The sequence below is a fragment of the Pelophylax lessonae genome (genome assembly GCF_965119305.1).
Source record: "Pelophylax lessonae genome assembly, chromosome: 3".
NCBI classification, from domain to species: domain Eukaryota; kingdom Metazoa; phylum Chordata; class Amphibia; order Anura; family Ranidae; genus Pelophylax; species Pelophylax lessonae.
In genome coordinates, this window is record NC_138770.1 from 496414592 (window position 1) to 496431680 (window position 17089).

General features: G+C 42.4%; 1 protein-coding gene across 2 annotated transcripts in view; it reads left to right on the top strand.

Annotated features, from left to right (window-relative positions):
• The window catches only part of HEATR5B (HEAT repeat containing 5B), a 181648-nt gene that overhangs the window by 81088 nt on the left and 83471 nt on the right, over positions 1–17089 (top strand). For both annotated transcript variants that reach the window (XM_082250254.1, XM_082250255.1), the window contains exons 22-24: positions 4562–4706; positions 5744–5923; positions 7098–7349. In XM_082250254.1, the coding sequence (XP_082106380.1) occupies positions 4562–4706; positions 5744–5923; positions 7098–7349 (577 nt within the window). The remainder of the gene's footprint in view (positions 1–4561; positions 4707–5743; positions 5924–7097; positions 7350–17089) is intronic.

The window sequence follows — 17089 nt, forward strand, 5'->3', positions numbered from 1 at the left end:
AAACAAGAGAGCCCGGTAAGGCAGCAGAAAGTGGCGAAGGAGTGGGAGACGACAACCCTTGTGCCACATGTAAAAGCGATCCAGCGACCCTATTCAGCATCACTAGCTGAAAAAAATAAAAATAAATAAAAAATACCAGGGTCATGACATTAGCTGCAGGCATGATCCTGGTATAACCAATGAAACCCGAGGACATACAAAGGGCAGGAAGTGATTAAATGAGCTTTGGCCTAGGAAGATGGAGGCATTTCTGGAGCATGTTCAGATATAGCTTCTTTGCATGATAGAGCTTTACCTTGTATTTTTGGATGGCACAGTGAACTGTGTTCCCAGGCAGTGATTTTTGGAAGTATTCCTTAGCCCATGTAGTGATGTCCATCAGAGAGTCATGCCTGTTTTTAATGTAGTGCCACCTGGTAATCCAATGTTGCTTTTTAGTTGGAGTTTACTCCAGATTCTGAGTCTTTTGATGATGATATTCTGTGCTGTAGATGATAATATTTAAAGTCTTTGCAATTTGACATTGAAGAACTTTATTCTGATCTTGTTCGACAATTTTTAGACTTAGCCTTTCACAGATTGGTGAGCCCCTCTGCCTATTCTTACTTCAGAGACACTCTGACTCTCTAAGGTGCTCTGTTATTCTCTTTCGTTCATCGACGGACACAGCACTCCATAAATCATAACTAGTGGGTTATATGGCCTCCTCCAGGAGTATGACTATGCAGAACAATAAACACCTGGCTACACCCATGGGCTGTCCTCAGCTGGTATATAACCCCCCTCTCTGCTCTAGGTAATCGGTTTATATCTGTCTAATCAGGAGTAAGGACCTAGGCTCCCGGCTGGGATCTCTGGTCCTAGCAATTTTCTCCTTCCTTACATCTTTTTTGTTTTTTCTCAGGAAATCTACAATCAACTACCGGCTTGGGCGACGGGCTGGATAATCTAAATCCAGTGGTTCCCCTAGCCCAGCCAGCGAGCGCGTGCAGACTGCAGCTAAGCGCTATGTCGGCTGCGGCTAAGCCTCATGGACAGAGGCTGGCCCGCGAGTTAAATGTCTGAGTCGCATGCGACCAGGCTTGGGTCTGAGTAACAGCGGCCCCTTGGCCAACGGCTCCCATAGTTTGGTGGTGAGAAATTCTGTCTGGAGCGTTACCCATACCATGGAAGGGTAAGTACAGTTCCCCGTCTCCCCTTTTGGTGGTTTCCTGGGTGGCTCGGATCTTAACCTTCCTTTAACAGCGGGCTTGAACAGAAATTGGTCTTAAGTACCATCAAGGGCCAGGTATCGGCCTTGGCGGTCTTTTTCCAACGACCTTTGGCCACACACTCCCTGGTGCTTACTTTTCTTCAGCGTGTCTGACATTTGTTTCCTCCAGTGCGGGCTCCGTTGCTGCCTTGGGGTCTTAATTTGGTGCTTTCAGCTCTATAGAAACCTTCCTTTGAAAATATTCAAATGATTCCCCTGCATACGCTGTCCCAGAAGGTGGCCTTTTTGGTGGCTATCACCTCTGCACGCAGGGTGTCCAAATTGGGGGCGTTATCCTGCCGTTTACCTTATCTGGTGATTCACAAGGATAAGGTGGTGCTTAGCCCCTGTCTGTCATTCCTTCCTAAGGTAGTCTCTGACTTTCATTTGAATGAAGACATTGTGTTGCCTTCCCTGTGTCCCAGGCCTAAACATCCAAAGAAAATTGCCTTGCATGCCTTGGATGTGGTCTGGGCAATTAGGGTGTACTTGGCAACAACTGAGTCTGTCAGGAAGTCAGACTCTTTATTTGTGCTCACCAATTGACCTCGCAAAGGGTTGTCCACTTCCACTGTGACCATTTCCAGATGGCTCAGACAGACGGTGGTTCAGGCCTATTCCATCAGGGGTCAGGTTCCTCCTTTCCATGTCAAGGTGCACTTTACTAGGGCGCTTAATGCCTCCTGGGCCAGGCGTCAGTGACACAGTTTTGCAAGGCAGCCACTTGGTCGTCGGTGCACCATTTTATAGTTTTATAAAGTGCTTGTGTTGGCATCTGCAGATATTTCCTTTGGCCGCAAGATTTTGCAGGCTGCTGTTTAAGAGGACCTGATCCTTTTCAAGGGTGTATTGTTTTTTTTTCAGGTGGGCTCCAGTTGTTTTGGTTGAGCCCCTGTTGCCTGGTTGGCTAATGTTTAGCTTTGGGAATTTTTTTGCTGTTTCCCACGCCTCTTGTTTAACACTGCTTTGGGATGTCCCAATGGTCAAGAATGACAGGAACTGTGTCCGTCAATGAACAAAAGAGAAAATGGGATTTTTCACTTACCGTAAAATCCATTTCTCTGATGTTTATTGACAGACACAGCACCCACCCCTCTGTGGAGTTATAATTCTCCTGACACTGCTTGTAAACTGAGTGACTATAGCAGAGAGAGGGAGTATACCCCCTGGGATTGCTCATGGGTGTAGCCAGAAGTTTTTTAAGCCTAGTGTCCTACTCCTGTAGAGGGCAGTATAACCCAATGGTCAAGAATGACCGGACCTATGTCCGTCAATGAACATCAGAGAAACTGATTTTTCCATAAGTCAAAAATCCAATTTTTTCTTAAAAAGGTAAATATTCTCAGTTTAAACTGATATGTTTTCTATTTTCTTTGTGAATAAAATATGGGTTTCTAAGATTTAGATTTTACACAGTGCCCTAGCCTTTTTGGAATTGAGGTTGTACATCAAGGAGCTCACAAGAGTGGGATAGTAGTAATCTCCTCCCCCAGAAAAGAAGGCTTGTGCTTCTGTAGCTGGACTTTCTACTCCTGAGGCTAAGAAAAACTCCAATCATCCTTAACCAGGCCTCCGACTCCATATCTAAATCTGGAACACACTTTTGTCAAAAGAAGTAAACCTCCAAGTCAGCCAAGTCTAGCTCCATGCCCTCCTTTTTTTTTTTTTTTTTTTTTTTGGTTGGATCCTCAACCTTTAGAAGTCATTGCTGGAACAGTCTCTGATTAGAGTACTTGGGCCCAACATTGCATATGGTCCTGTCCAGGATCTTCCTGCCCAGGACAAATTTCTGTTGCTCTGCTCATGTGCCTGTGCCTTTGGTCCCAGAGTCGACCCTAGATTTGTGCCTGCATGAGGGTCTTGGGCATGATAATCTCAGTGTGGAACAAATAGTCTTTGTCCTTGGACCGCCGAATGCTTCTAACCAGCAAGGCCAGGTTCTCTCTGTGTGGTGGATTTTGATCTGGTGTTTGAGTCAGGAGTCTTTCTTTCAGATGTGGAAAGTTATTGCAATGGATACCAGCCTGGGGCTGTGGAAAAGTTTTGGGTGTCCTATTGGTGCAGGTCAGAGGAAACCCATCTTCCTATCAACATCCTGGAACTCAGGATGATTTGGTTTTCCCTTCAACACTGGATCCCTGGTCACCTTGCGAGAATCTAGTTGACCGTGCCTACTTCAACCATCAAGGAAGCGCAAGAAAGGGAAGCTGACTTTTCCTCTTGGGCAGAATTTCATGCTTCGTCTGTGTCTGCCGTCCAAATCTCAGGAGTTGAAAATGGGCTGGCAGGCTTTCTCAGTCATCTCCGGTTCAGGGACCCAGGGGCCTTTGCAGCGGATCATCTGGTGACTCCAACTGATCTACGTCTTGCTCCACAGAATCGAGATTGGAGAGCATTCTGATGATGCAACTAACTGGCCTAGGAGAATATGGTACTCTACCATCCTAAGACTCCTGGAAGACTGCTTGGCTATTTTCTGATCTTCCAGACCTTCTGTCCCAAGGTCCAGTCGGCCACTCTGTCACTGGCGTTAGCATCATAACTGTTAAAGCCCAGGTTCTGAGGGACAGGGACCTTTTGCATACAACCATTCATACCCTTGTGAAGGCTAGGAAGTTGACTTCTTGCAAGATCTGCCATTAAATCTGGAAAGGCTATATTGCATGGTGCGAAACCAAGAAATGTAATCTTTAGAAGTACTCTGTGGGACATATCTGTCCTTTCTGTTTGCAGTGATTTCCACTTCTTAGTTGGACTGCTTTTTGGATGCATAGTCAAAGACTGACCTGGTGGCAGGTTCATGCCTGGGGTCCGGTGCGTGTCCACCGGTTCAGGTGTGATTCTGGACCTGTGTGAACCAGCTCCATTGAGAGCCTAAAGATCCGGTGTATGACTAAGAAAATAGGATTTTTGACTTGCCAGGAAAATTTGTTTGTTGTTGTACAGCACACAGGCCATTCCCATCTGTTTTTTTGTTCCCCCTTTTGCTTGCTATAAACTGAGGCTAGCTGTGAGTGGGGCAGGTTGTACAGAGGAAGTTCCTCTAGCTGCCTTTTTGCCAGTATCCAATCACCTGCAATATAACCCATGGTCAAAGACTAAAGATCTGTATCCTGTACTTTACTTCAGGAAAGGGTTTTACTGGTAAATAACAATTATTATTATGATTTATTGTGATTATTATGATTTCAACTGTAATTGCTAACTGTTTCATAAAAGTTTAGCTTTCTCAGTCATTGTTCTTCCAATAAGTGTTCTATGTAGTAACCGGTTTATTTTTTGTAAATTGAGAGTAACTTTCTTCTGTAGGTTCACCTGGGTAGTTCCCATTTACTGTTGAGACGTGCAGCTGTAGCTTGCTTGAGACAGCTGGCACAGAGGGAAGCTGCTGAAGTGTGTGAATATGCCATGAGACTTGCAAAGAATGCTGGGGACAAGGAAGTCAGTGGTATAAGTAAGTTGGACAGTACTTGTACAATAACCTGTTTTTTTTTTTTTTTTTTTTTTTTTTGTTTTCTTTAGCTGAACTAAAACATTTTGGTTAAAGTTAAAAATGGTTAGATTCGATTTCATTTTGGTATTTAGTGTTGTTTATGTGACTGTTTGGAAGAACTCTCAATTGCTGGAAGTAACCAGAGTTGGGGTCACAGACTGGTGATTTATTTATTTTTTTGGTGGGGATTAGAAATTTCTTCTAGAGGGAAGGGAGGCGCCTTCTATATGGTTACATGAACTGGAGATGGAAGAGAACCCCACCCAAAGGTGTGCCAAGAGACCTAAAAACCTAGCAGAGTACCTAATCCCCCCCCCCCCTTCGATCAAAAACGAATAAGGTAAAGGTTTGGGCTATTTCTGCTGTAGATTTTTTTGTTTTCTAATTGTCTGAAATAGGTGTCCATGTTTCACAGTGTGTTAAAAGGCTATAATGGCTTTGTTTTTTTTTTTTTAATACATTCATATTTACATTAATGTATTATCCATTTTAATATAACTTTTTTTTTTTTTTTTTTTTTTTTTTTTTTTTTACAAATAACCATTTATTACATGGCAAATGCTTCTGATGGTAATTTGGGTTATCCAAAGAGACAGTATGGCAAGCAAATCTGACTTTGCAGCTCCATTTGATTTAGAACCTGCTATACTGATCTGTCTGATAAAAGAATCACTGATGTGATGTCTTCTGAGCTTCTTGCAGTGCAGATGAAAGTTGTTCTAAATGAAAAGGAGTTTAAAGCTCAGTCTGCTACCTGGATAGAAGACTGCATGATTTTGATATATACTGTAAATACATTTTATATTTACCAGGCAATAAATACATCTTTAATCTGTTTTACAGTATTCCTGACTATAATAAAGGATATACAAAATGACTATACATTTTTATTTGAAACACCTAAGCTGATAAAGAGTAGCTGTTCCAAAACCAATGGGATATATGCATGCTTTAGCAGTCAATCAGCATTGATGATTTTCTTTCTTTTCTAATTTCAGACATAAATATAACTGACACAGGTCTGGAAGGAGTTCTGTTTGGCATGCTGGACCGGGAAACTGATCGAAAACTTTGCTCAGACATTCATGACACTTTGGGTCACATGCTTTCTTCCTTGGCTGTGAACAAATTATCCCATTGGTTGCAACTATGCAAAGATGTCTTGGCAGCCACCAGTGGTATGTTTCTAAATTGGTATCCATCTGTGTTTTTTTTTTCCATTTCTTTATTCATTTTCTGTCTATCTGCATGTTTATTACTAATTTTGCATATCAAAGAAATGGACTGTTATATGAATTTATAAAGATGTGCGCAAAGTATGAAAAAAAGCAAAAGTCTGCTTATGGCAAGAAGATGTCTGCATGATTTAAAATTATGATATTAGAGAGGACATAAAATATTTTGTGTATGCATCCCATTTGTAAATATGGAACGATTTTTCCTCCGTTACTTTCATAAATAAGCCCATGGTGTTTAAAAATGAATCTGTGAATTTATTTACTCTTTGCCCTTAACACAATGGCTTGTTTTGCAGTTTTATTGTTTAGAGGTTTGGGGCTTTCCAAACCGTTCTGTCAAAGATGCTTGAAATACTTTAAAATACCTGCCATGTTCTATGTAAATCAGTGTGTTGATCTTATATTTCAAAGGATGATGCAGCTGATCAGAGTAGGCTGCAGTGAAGCTAATTGCTGTCAGCTTCTCTGCAAATAAGCTCGGTCTTTGAGGGATCCAGCTATTAGAGAAAATCCTTTGTGAACATGGGAGGCCTTAGAAGACTTTTGTGCTTTTGCTGTCATTACTTATCCTTCTAAAGAGAGTAAAGGACCTAGAAACAGGCTGTGTATTTCATATATTGATCCACTCCCTGTCAATTTTACAAAATCCACAGAACATTTAGGCTGCATTCACACTTGAGCGTAGCGTTTTACCGCGTTTTTTTTCCGCGATTTGCAGGCCTTTTTTTCAGGCGTTTTTCATTGACATCTATCAAAAACGCTGGTAATCAGCCCAAAAAGAAGCTCATGTACTTTTTTCAGCTACAGGCGTTTTGCAAAACGCTCAGATGTGAACAGGGGCCATTTAAATGAATGGGGTTTTACTTGTTGGGCGTTTTGGAACGTTTTTTTTTTTTTAGCGTTTTTGGAGCTGAAAAACACTCAAAAACGCCCAGGTGTGAATGGAGCCTAAAACACCATTACCTCTGTTTGCATTGATTAGTCTGTTTGTTTAGTACAATATTTCTTCCCTGACCTAATGATGTAGCAGCTAATTTTCCATATTTAGGCAAAATATAAGAAAATGTTTTGTATGTTGCTCATTAAAAAGCCCATACTACTTTTGTCATTGTAGATGTAGGAACAACTGCTGTGATGGCTGGAGGAAGGGATGAATCGTCCGAAAAGAAAGATGAAATGGATGACGATACCATGTTTACTACTCTTGGAGAGGATGATAAATCAAAACCATTTGTGGCACCCCGCTGGGCTACACGTGTCTTTGCTGCAGACTGTCTTTGTAGAATTATATTGCTGTGTGAAAACGCTGACAAAGCGCACTTTGATTTAGCTGCAGCTCGCACACTAAAACTGAAAAATACCAAAAGTAAGACTTTCAAGTAATTTTTCTTTCTTCTTCATGAATACTGCCATATGTGCCTTATACAGAACCTTGCAAATAGATGATGCTCTCTTTGGGATGGTGCTTTCTTATACTAAGGATTTTTCTAACCATTGAAAGTTAAAGCTGCACTCCATGGATATGAAAAAAAAAATAATCTTGCAGTGTGCTCTCCTTACAGTTCAAGGGTTCAATATTCATTTGTGCATAAGGTACCAGTAAAAATAACGTTTAGTCTCATGCACACTGAGCATTAAAAATACTGCTTTTATGTGCTTTTTCTGCCTCTAAATGCTCCTCCTTGTTAGCATATGGGTCCTTTCACACGAGCGGTGCGCCCGACTGACATTTTGCTCAGCGGGGATGGATCCGCCGATCCCTGCTGAGCAGGCAGATGACCGCTCCATCTCCGCTTACTTTGCAGAGACAGGACTGTCAGAGCCCCTCTCTCCTCTATGGGAGATCGGATGAGAACGGACCGCCTGTCCGTTTTCATCCGATCCTCCAGACGAATGGAAAATAGGGTTTCAATTCATCTGGATTTCATGGATCAGATTGCAGCGGGTGTCAGCGGAGATGTCTCCACTGACATCCGCTGCTCCATAGGGCTGTATGGAGCATCCGATCAGGTCCGCCTGAAAAACTGACAGGCGGACCTGATCGGAAAGCCCGTGTGAAAGGGGCCTATGTGTCCATGAACGCATAGGTGTTTAGAGGCAGAAAAAAAAAAACCCAATGCCTGAACGTCCAGGAGCAGCAGCGTTTTTGCAAGAAAAACTACATGCTGCAGGTAATTGTCTCTAAATGCACAATAATGCTAGGCACATCAAGTGCTTGAGGGATAATTCATTTCAGGGGCCAGAATAAATTTGTAAAATGAAAACATTTATAAAATGACCATCTCAATCATCCCCAGGATCAGGGGTTAAAGTGAATCTGTGCCTTTTTCTATTCTGGAAAAATTAGCAGGATCATTGAATAGCAGGCAGCCTTTAGTTCTTGCTCCTCTCCTTACTCTGCCACCTCATTTGCTTCCTAAAGTCCTAAGAAAAACGTAGTGCCTTCTTAGTAAGGGAGAACACTAGGCAGTTCGCTACTGAAGCATTGTTGCCTGTGCAGCCAATTGCAAGGTACAGTTGCTGTCATGGGATGTGGCAGGGTACATAGCAATGTGTAAGCTCTGACGAATTCACAACCTGGTGCTTGAATGTCAGACGTTTTGTTGTTAGGACTAGCTTTCTCTTTCAGGGACTACTATTTGTTGGCTTTTAACTCATGTAGCATTGATCTACATATTGCATGCAGTGTTTGAGCCACTGCTAGGTTCCATGCAATGGCTTTTCCTGACAGGCTTTTCCACTGTGAGCATGGACAGCAAATACTAAACAGCCCACAAAGCATGGGTGCTCCATGAGTTCTGCATTTATTTCTCTTGTAAACAATTATTGGTTAAATATCTATGAGAAACGGAAAAAAAGAAAATTAACACTGCCTGTAAAAGAAATATTGGATAGTACAGTATTTCACAAAAGTGAGTACACCCCCCCCCCCCACATTTATGTAAATATTTTTTTATATCTTTTCATGTGACAACATTAAAGAAATGACACTTTGCTACAATGTAAAGTAGTGAGTGTACAGCTTGTATAACAGTGTAAATTTGCTGTCCCCTAAAAATAACTCAACACACAGCCATTAATGTCTAAACCACTGGCAACAAAAGTGAGTACACCCCTAAGTTAAAATGTCCAAATTGGGCCTAAAGTGCCAATATTTTGTGTGGCCACCATTATTTTCCAGCACTGCCTTAACCCTTTTTGTTCAGGGAGTTCACCAGAGCTTCACAGGCTGCCACTGGAGTCCTCTTCCACTCCTCCATGACAACATCACAGAGCTGGTGGATGCTAGAGACCTTTCTCCCCTCCACCTTCCGTTTGAGGATAGACCACAAATGCTTAATAGGGTTTAGGTCTGAAGACATGCTTGGCCAGTCCATCACCTTTACCCTCAGCTTCTTTAGCAAGGCAGTGGTCGTCTTGGAGGTGTGTTTGGGGTCATTATCATGTTGGAATACTGCCCTGCAGTCTCTGAAGGGAGCCCCAGACTATGACACTCCCACCACCATGCTTAACTTTAGGCAAGACACACTTGTCTTTGTACTCCTCACCTGGTTGCCGCCACACACGCTTGACACCATCTGAACCAAATAAGTTTATCTTGGTCTCATCAGACCACAGGACATGGTTCCAGTAATCCCATGTCCTTAGTCTGCTTGTCTTCAGCCAACTGTATGCAGGCGTTCTTGTGCATCTTCTTTAGAAGAGGCTTCCTCCTGGGAGGACAGCCATGCAGACCAATTCGATGCAGTGTGCGGCTTATGGTCTGAGCACTGGCAGGCTGACCCCGCACCCCTTCAACCTCTGCAGCAATGCTGGCAGCACTCATACATCTATTTTCTAAAGAAAACCTCTGGATTTGACGCTAAGCACTTGCACTCAACTTCTTTGGTCAACCATGGTGAGGCCTGCTCTTAGTGGAACCAGTCCTTTTAAACCGCTGTGTGGTCTTGGCCACTGTGCTGCAGCTTAGTTTCAGGGTCTTGGCAATCTTCTTATAGCCTAGGCTATGTTTATGTAGCGCAACAATTATTTTTTTCAGATCCTTAGTTTTTTGCCATGAGGTGTCATGTTGAACTTCCAGTGAGCAGTATGAGAGAGTGAGAGCGATAACACCAAATTTAACACACCTGCTCCCCATTCACTGTCAAGCAAAAGGACACCCGGCGACTGTAAATCTTCCTATTCTTTATTATCACACCTCAGTGAGTAAAATAGATAGGGTGGCTAACGTGTTTCGGCAATGAGCCTTGGCCACAGCACACCTGAGAAGTTGTAACACTAACAAGTCACATGACACCGAGGAGGGGAATTGGCTAATTGGGCCCAATTTGGACATTTTCACTTAGGAGTGTACTCACATTTGTTGCCAGCAGTTTAGAGATTAATGGCTTTGCGTTGAGTAATTTTGAGGGGACAGCAAATTTACAGTTATACAAGCTGTACACTCACTACTTTACATTGTAGCAAAGTGTCATTTCTTCAGTGTTGTCACATGAAAAGATAGAATAAAATATTTACAAAAATGTAAGGGGTCTACTCACTTTTGTGACATACTTTAGATCTGAATGCTTCATCCCTACCTGGTTTATTAACTAAAAGTTCAGAGTTTTCTTCCCCACAGATGCCCACTACTAAGTGTGTCCTTGGAAGAATCTTAGTTAGGATTTGAAAATAGGTAGAAACCTTAATTTGCTATACTCCTGCCACCTACAGGATAATAGAACACTGGCAAACAAAAAAAAAAAACTAGAGGCCAGCCCAGAATAACCCTTCCCACTACCAACATACCTCACTTTTTTACTAATTACCACAGGAGGATAGATTGTTTTAAGCTTTCCTGTTAAAACACAAACCTCCTTTTTTTTTTTTGCTAAGATTTTTTGATAGGAGCTATCCATTGCAGACTGTCCCAATCACAGCTTTTTGAGTGTCGTGTCTGGTCCCTATTGAACTGGATGTTGCAGGACTAGCCTAGAAGTGACCTGGGTTCCACACAAGCCACTTTCCAGACACATTTCTGGCAACAGGTTAGCCACAGAGTGCTTTCCAGGCCCAAAGCCGATAGAATTGCCTTAGTGCTTACCCTTTATCTGATGACTCACTCTGTAAGTTGGCCAATCTGGCTGCGCATTAGGAGCTACGCTGTTTGTCGGATTGCTGGGGGCTTTTATAATTCTTACTGACAAAAATTTCCTGGAAAGGGTTAACACCGAGGGAGGGAATTTTCTTGCCATCTCCCTCCTGCTGCTCCTGTTCTGCAGAGTCGCATGCAACTCCTATCTTCAGTCTGATTCTGTTTCCTGACTACAGTGACTTTGGTCACCACTGGCCATCCAACCCTAACCTGCTACCAGCAGTTGGGTTTTGTGAGGACCTTAGGCTTTCCCTCATGCCCTAAGCATTAAAGTACAACTAAAGGCAAAACTTTTTTTTTTTTTTTTTTTGGATAGTGATTGAAACACCCGTCAGTTTTTTTTAGCTGTCTGTGCCCCTGCTAAAGAGATACAACCTCTCAATTTGTCCTTTTAATCATTGAAAGTAAAAAAAAAAAAACCCAAATTTTGAGTTGTCCCTAGAAAAGTAATCAAGGGTAAATCATCCAATGGAGACGCTATCTCTGGTGACCTGGGGGTGCCCAAGAAATTCCCCTAATTTGCAGGGATTTCCTCTCACTTCCTGTTTGGATATGGGACAGGAAGTGAAGGGAAATCTCCGCAATTAAACCGAGATGGCAGAAAAACAAATCTGACACGGGTTATATTCCTATCAAAATGGGAACAAGTTTCCCCCCATAGTTCTGCTTTTATTACCACCAAGTGGGTGCAACATGTCTGTTTCTAGGACAGTCCCACTGTTCTGGGTATACTACAGTCATCCATGATTTAATATCCTAAATCACCCAGTTATTAGCTGACTCTGATTTCTGAGGCCAAAAGTGCACTCCCGCACCTTTCCCTTCTGGATCTGTATCTAATCTGCATGCGACCTCAGAGCCATAAGCTGCTGACACTCTGTCTAATTCTGAGTCCCCCCCAGTCCTTCCTGGACAAGCTTGCTTCCTAGGAGTAGCAGGCTCCATTCGGCTTCTATTTATGTGGTGTGCACTATTCTTAACCTAGAGATCAGCCTCTTGCTTTTAACAGTGCCATTCCCAGTTGTGAGTCCTTTGGAGCCCTTGACTGCCAAGACTTTTGAGGTGCACCTACTATAATTCTTCCTCCTTGGGTATTGGAAACCTCTTGACAAAATGTTTGCTCCCCGCCCTGTATTTATTTGAAGTTTGCCCCCCTCAATGGATCCAGGAGCTTCCTGTCTTACCAAAACAACCACCATATTGATAGAGGACGCATTTGCCATTAAAAAAGTGGTTTAAAGCCACACTCTAGAGCAAATTTTTTTTGCTGAGAGGTTCTGCTCTGCTCCTTGTCTGAGCTGTGACTTTGCTTTGCCAAACTCTATCTGACTAGTCAAAGTCTGCTGAAAAGGATATCACTACTGTAGTTGATTCCTTGATCATACAATGTTTGGAGCAAACGGTTTTAGCCTTATGCTACAGTTGTGATGGGCTGCTTCTGCTTTGGGCATCTGTGACTACACACACACACACACAGAAGACACTTTGGTTGAAGTGTTTGGATCTCGAAATCCATAAAGAAGTGCTTTCTCTACATGGCCTTCAAGGGACAACGTCCCATCGGATCTAGTCTGGATAACATTATCAAGGAACACTACTGGTGGCAAGAGCACCCATCTTCCTCAGTGTAAGTAGCCTTAGGCACAGTCTGATGAGGCTCATTCATTGCTGAAGGTCAGAAAAAGACTACTACACTCCTGCAACCCCCAAGTCTAATCCCAAGTTGGATTCCCAGTCTGCCTGCAAGGCCTGAAGTCCAAAGTCTACCAAATCATCCTACTAATCTTCCATGGCCTGAAGTCAGGGGAAGTCTGTTAGCCTTGTGAACATTTGGAAAGCTTGCATCTGGGATGCTTAGGTGTGGAAGGAGGTTTGCAGGGGCTACATACTAGATGTTCCCTTCAGGCCCCTCTTTAGTTTATCACTTCACATATCCTAAATCACTGTACAGATTAGCAGACTTTTAAGTAGCTCTGTTGTGTCTTTTGGATTAAGGTGTCCCATTTCCAGATTCTACCTGTCATTCCTGTCAAGGTGAACTACTAGGTCTGAGAGTACCTCTTGGGCTTTTTAGAATCGGGTCTCCCATATTGGCAAGGCTGCACCGTGGTATTCTGTTAAAAGTTCTCAAAGTTCTACCTAGTGGATGTTCAGGCCTCATCTGTTACCAGTTTTGGGGTGTTGTCCTTCAGGCGAGACTTTAAATGGCAGGCATTCCCCAGTTCTGTATTTTTTTTCGTTTTTTTTTTTTTTTTTTCCTAGACGTGTTCGCACTGGTTGGTTCTGTTGCCTGCCCCTTAGTTGGACTGTTTTCGAACTTTAAAAAGTTGTATTATGTCCAGTGGCCCTCGATGGTTAAGAAAAAAGATAGGCTTGTATTGACCGTGATATCCATCTTTCTGTGTTTATGACCGTGCTCTCGATTTGCCATACTGCCGAGGCTTGCTTATATTAGTAGGATGGAAGTGTGTTCGGATACTCGCTGTCCGACACGTATAACAGCCCTCAAATCAAAAGATGGCACTCTTGTTTCATCACCGACAGAGGTCAGTAGGATGCTGGTAGAGTATTATACTGCATTGTACTCTACTGACCCTACTGATCTAGATACTGCACAGACTCTACTTGCGAAAATACGCCTGCCTACACTTACGTCGGCCGATATAAAAAGCTTAAATTCTCCCATTTCATTGGAAGAGATTCGACTTACTATCAAAGCTCTTCCATCAGCTAAAGCCCCTGGTCCAGATGGTTATTCAGCTGATTTCTACAAGCTTACTACAGATTTTTATATCGTCGACTCTCCTCCCCTTTTTCCAATTAATGTGGTCGGGGGGTCCTTATCTCCCTACGGGATCACTCGGTTACATTAAACTCATCCCCAAGAAAGGGAAAGACCCACTTCTGCCCGGATCATATCGTCCGATATCTCTTCTAAACGTGGACGCAAAAATTCTTTCAAAGATAGTTGCTTCACGTCTTCTTCCATCACTTTTGCTTCCTGCTCATTCAGGACTTCTCACGGGTCGCTCAGCGACGCTTAATATCCGCAGGGTCCTTCTGGCACTTGAACATGCTAGAAGAAATCCTCAAATAGATGCAGCCATTATAACGATAGATGCTGAAAAGGCCTTAGACAACATTCATTTCAACTGGCTTTTTAAAGTTATGGAAATATTCGGCTTTTTGGGCTCTATTCTCCTGTTTCTTCGACAAATGTATAAATCACCGACTGCCAAGCTCTCTACGCTAGATTTCACTTCGGATACTATCCACTTAACGAAAGGGACACGCCAAGGCTGCCCTCTTTCCCCTATTGTTTTTAATTTGGCCCTTGAGCCTTTATCTAGACTTCTTAATTCTCCAGAGGGTATTAGCGGAATTCCTGTCGGGAACCAAACCTTAAAATCTGCTTTATTTGAGGACGATATTTTGATCTTTTCGTCTAATCCTCCTAATGGTTTCATAATTCTTAAAGAAATGTTTGCGACCTTCCGTCTCTGCTCGGGTTTTCGGATAAATTTTTGATAAAAGCGAGGTATTAGATCTACATCCTCAACTGTCCGCTCACTGGCGTAGACTATCCCCATTTGCTATGGCATCGCAATTTAGAACGTACCTTGGCATCCGCATAGGAAGGGACCCTTCATCTTTATACACCCTTAACTTTCCACCACTCATTTGTAAAATTGTCTCTGAGTTGCAGACTTGGGCGACCCTCCCTCTCTCACTCTTCGGGAGATGTCATTTATTTAAGATGGTATATTTTCCGCGTCTTTTATATCCATTACAGACACTTCCTTTACTTTTGAAGCACTCGGATGTGCAGAGAATAAATAAAGCATTGAACATTTTTTTTATGGGCTTCTAAAAAACCTTATATTGCTTTTCGAAAACTTTCTCTCCCGAGGTCTGGGGGGGGGGGGGGGCGGGTCTCCCTGATATTCGCCTTTATAATTTCTCTTGCTTATTAAGACAGGGTTTTGATTGGCTCACAGGAGCATCACGATATTCTAATTTCGAGCTTGAAGAAGCGCGGGTATTTCCATATACCCTGCCAGCCATCCTCCTCTCCTCTGTCAGGGCGCTACCACCTCATCTTAAAAATAATATTGTCATCAGAGACACAGTGGTGGCATGAAGGGAGGTGCGGAGGATGGTGGGCTTGCCCTCCAGTATCTCTAGTTACCTTACTATTCAAGGCAATCCCATGTTCATTCCCTCCACTACACAAGCAGCCTTCAGACAGTGGGCAATTTTGGGACTAACTAAAGCCTCCTCGCTTTATGACAATATTACCAATCACTTTAAATCTTTTCAAGTGCTGAGACAGGAATTTAATCTGCCCTCTTCTCATTACTTCTTCTATTTACAAATAACTTCCTTTTTGCGGACTTGCTGTAGATATGGAACAAATCCATTTAAACCTTCCTTTATCGACGTAGTGCTTCACCAAAAAGAATATTCTATTTCTATTCTATATAAGCATTTAGTGTCTCATTCGTTGGGTTAGGATTCAACAGGTATTATTCCAGAAATGGTCTCACACTCTGGGGGATGAAACATTACCGGAAAAGCTTCTTAAGAGCCATAAAAGCATATACTCTATTATTATTTCTGAAAATTGGCGGGAAACTCATTTTAGAATAATGCATCAGGCTTACTATCCTTTTTGACATTGCCCAGATGATCCTACCCAAGCGCAATGTCCGTTGTGTAAAAGCACACGGCCTACACTTTTACATCGACTCTGGGACTGACCTCATATCAGCAATTTTTGGGACAGCGTGCTGGGTTACATTTTTCTAATTTCGGGTATGGGTTTACCTAAGACTCCTACTACTTGCCTTTTTAACTGCATATCCTTTTCTTCACAATGGACCCACCTCTGCATCTTGGCAGCACGCAGAACGATTATGGCTAACTGGATTAACTCCCACCAAATCTCTCACAGGTCCAACAATCTTTGCTGTCCCTATGCCAATTAGAAAGATTACCATATGGAGATCATTTCTGGAATATACATTTTCAGAAGAGAGCTTGACAGATATGATACGCCCTTTTAGATTCACTGAATGGTTTTCTTCTAGGGACACGGAACGGACGATTTTCTTGGCAACATAAGGGCTGCAACCTAGATAGGCTCAGGCTGAATCTCAATTACCACCCCCCCCCCCCCTTTTCTTCTCGTTTTTTTTTTTTTTTTTTTTTTTTGTTTTTTTTATTTGGTTTTTTGTGGTTTTTTTTGTTTTTTCTTCTCCCTTTTTTCTTCGTTGTCTATTTACGCAAAGCCTTGGAGTGTTTGACCCAAGTAATTGGCTGCATTTTATAATTTTTTGTCTGATTTTGCATGTAAAAAGGAAAATAACATTTATGGAAAAAAAAAAGTAGGATGGAAGGAGGGGGCTATCTTGGGCTGGTCTACATTTTTTAGCAGTGTCCTATTCTTTTGTTGGTGGCAGTATACCCCAAAAGTTTAAAACGTTTTAATTTTTAAAAGTGGTAGTAAATCTTGGTTTAAAAATAAAAGAGCACAGAATGACAGACTTGCCTAAAAAATGGATCCCTCCAGAAGCACGCTGTCACCGCTAACAGGGTATCCACCTTGTCTTCATTCTAGGTTGGTGGGCTCTGGTCATTAGAATGCCTGAGCCACACAAATTTCACTCCCGCGCATGTGCGCAGAAGTCACAGCCATGGCACAGCTCTCTCAATGATTAGCCATTGAGAGCCAGCTGCTACACATGTAAATAGCTCCTAAATGGTGCACCTTTAGGCGATATTTACCTGCAGGTAAGCCTTCTTATAAGCTTAGCTGTAGATAAATGACAAAAAAACAGAGTTTACTACTGCTTTAGGAGTTCAAAAATTATTTTCTCAGAATTTTTAGAACCTGGTATATAATGTATTTGAACAAACTCTCCTACTAGAATATTTTTTTATACATGTACTGCAATGCTGGAATCTGACTA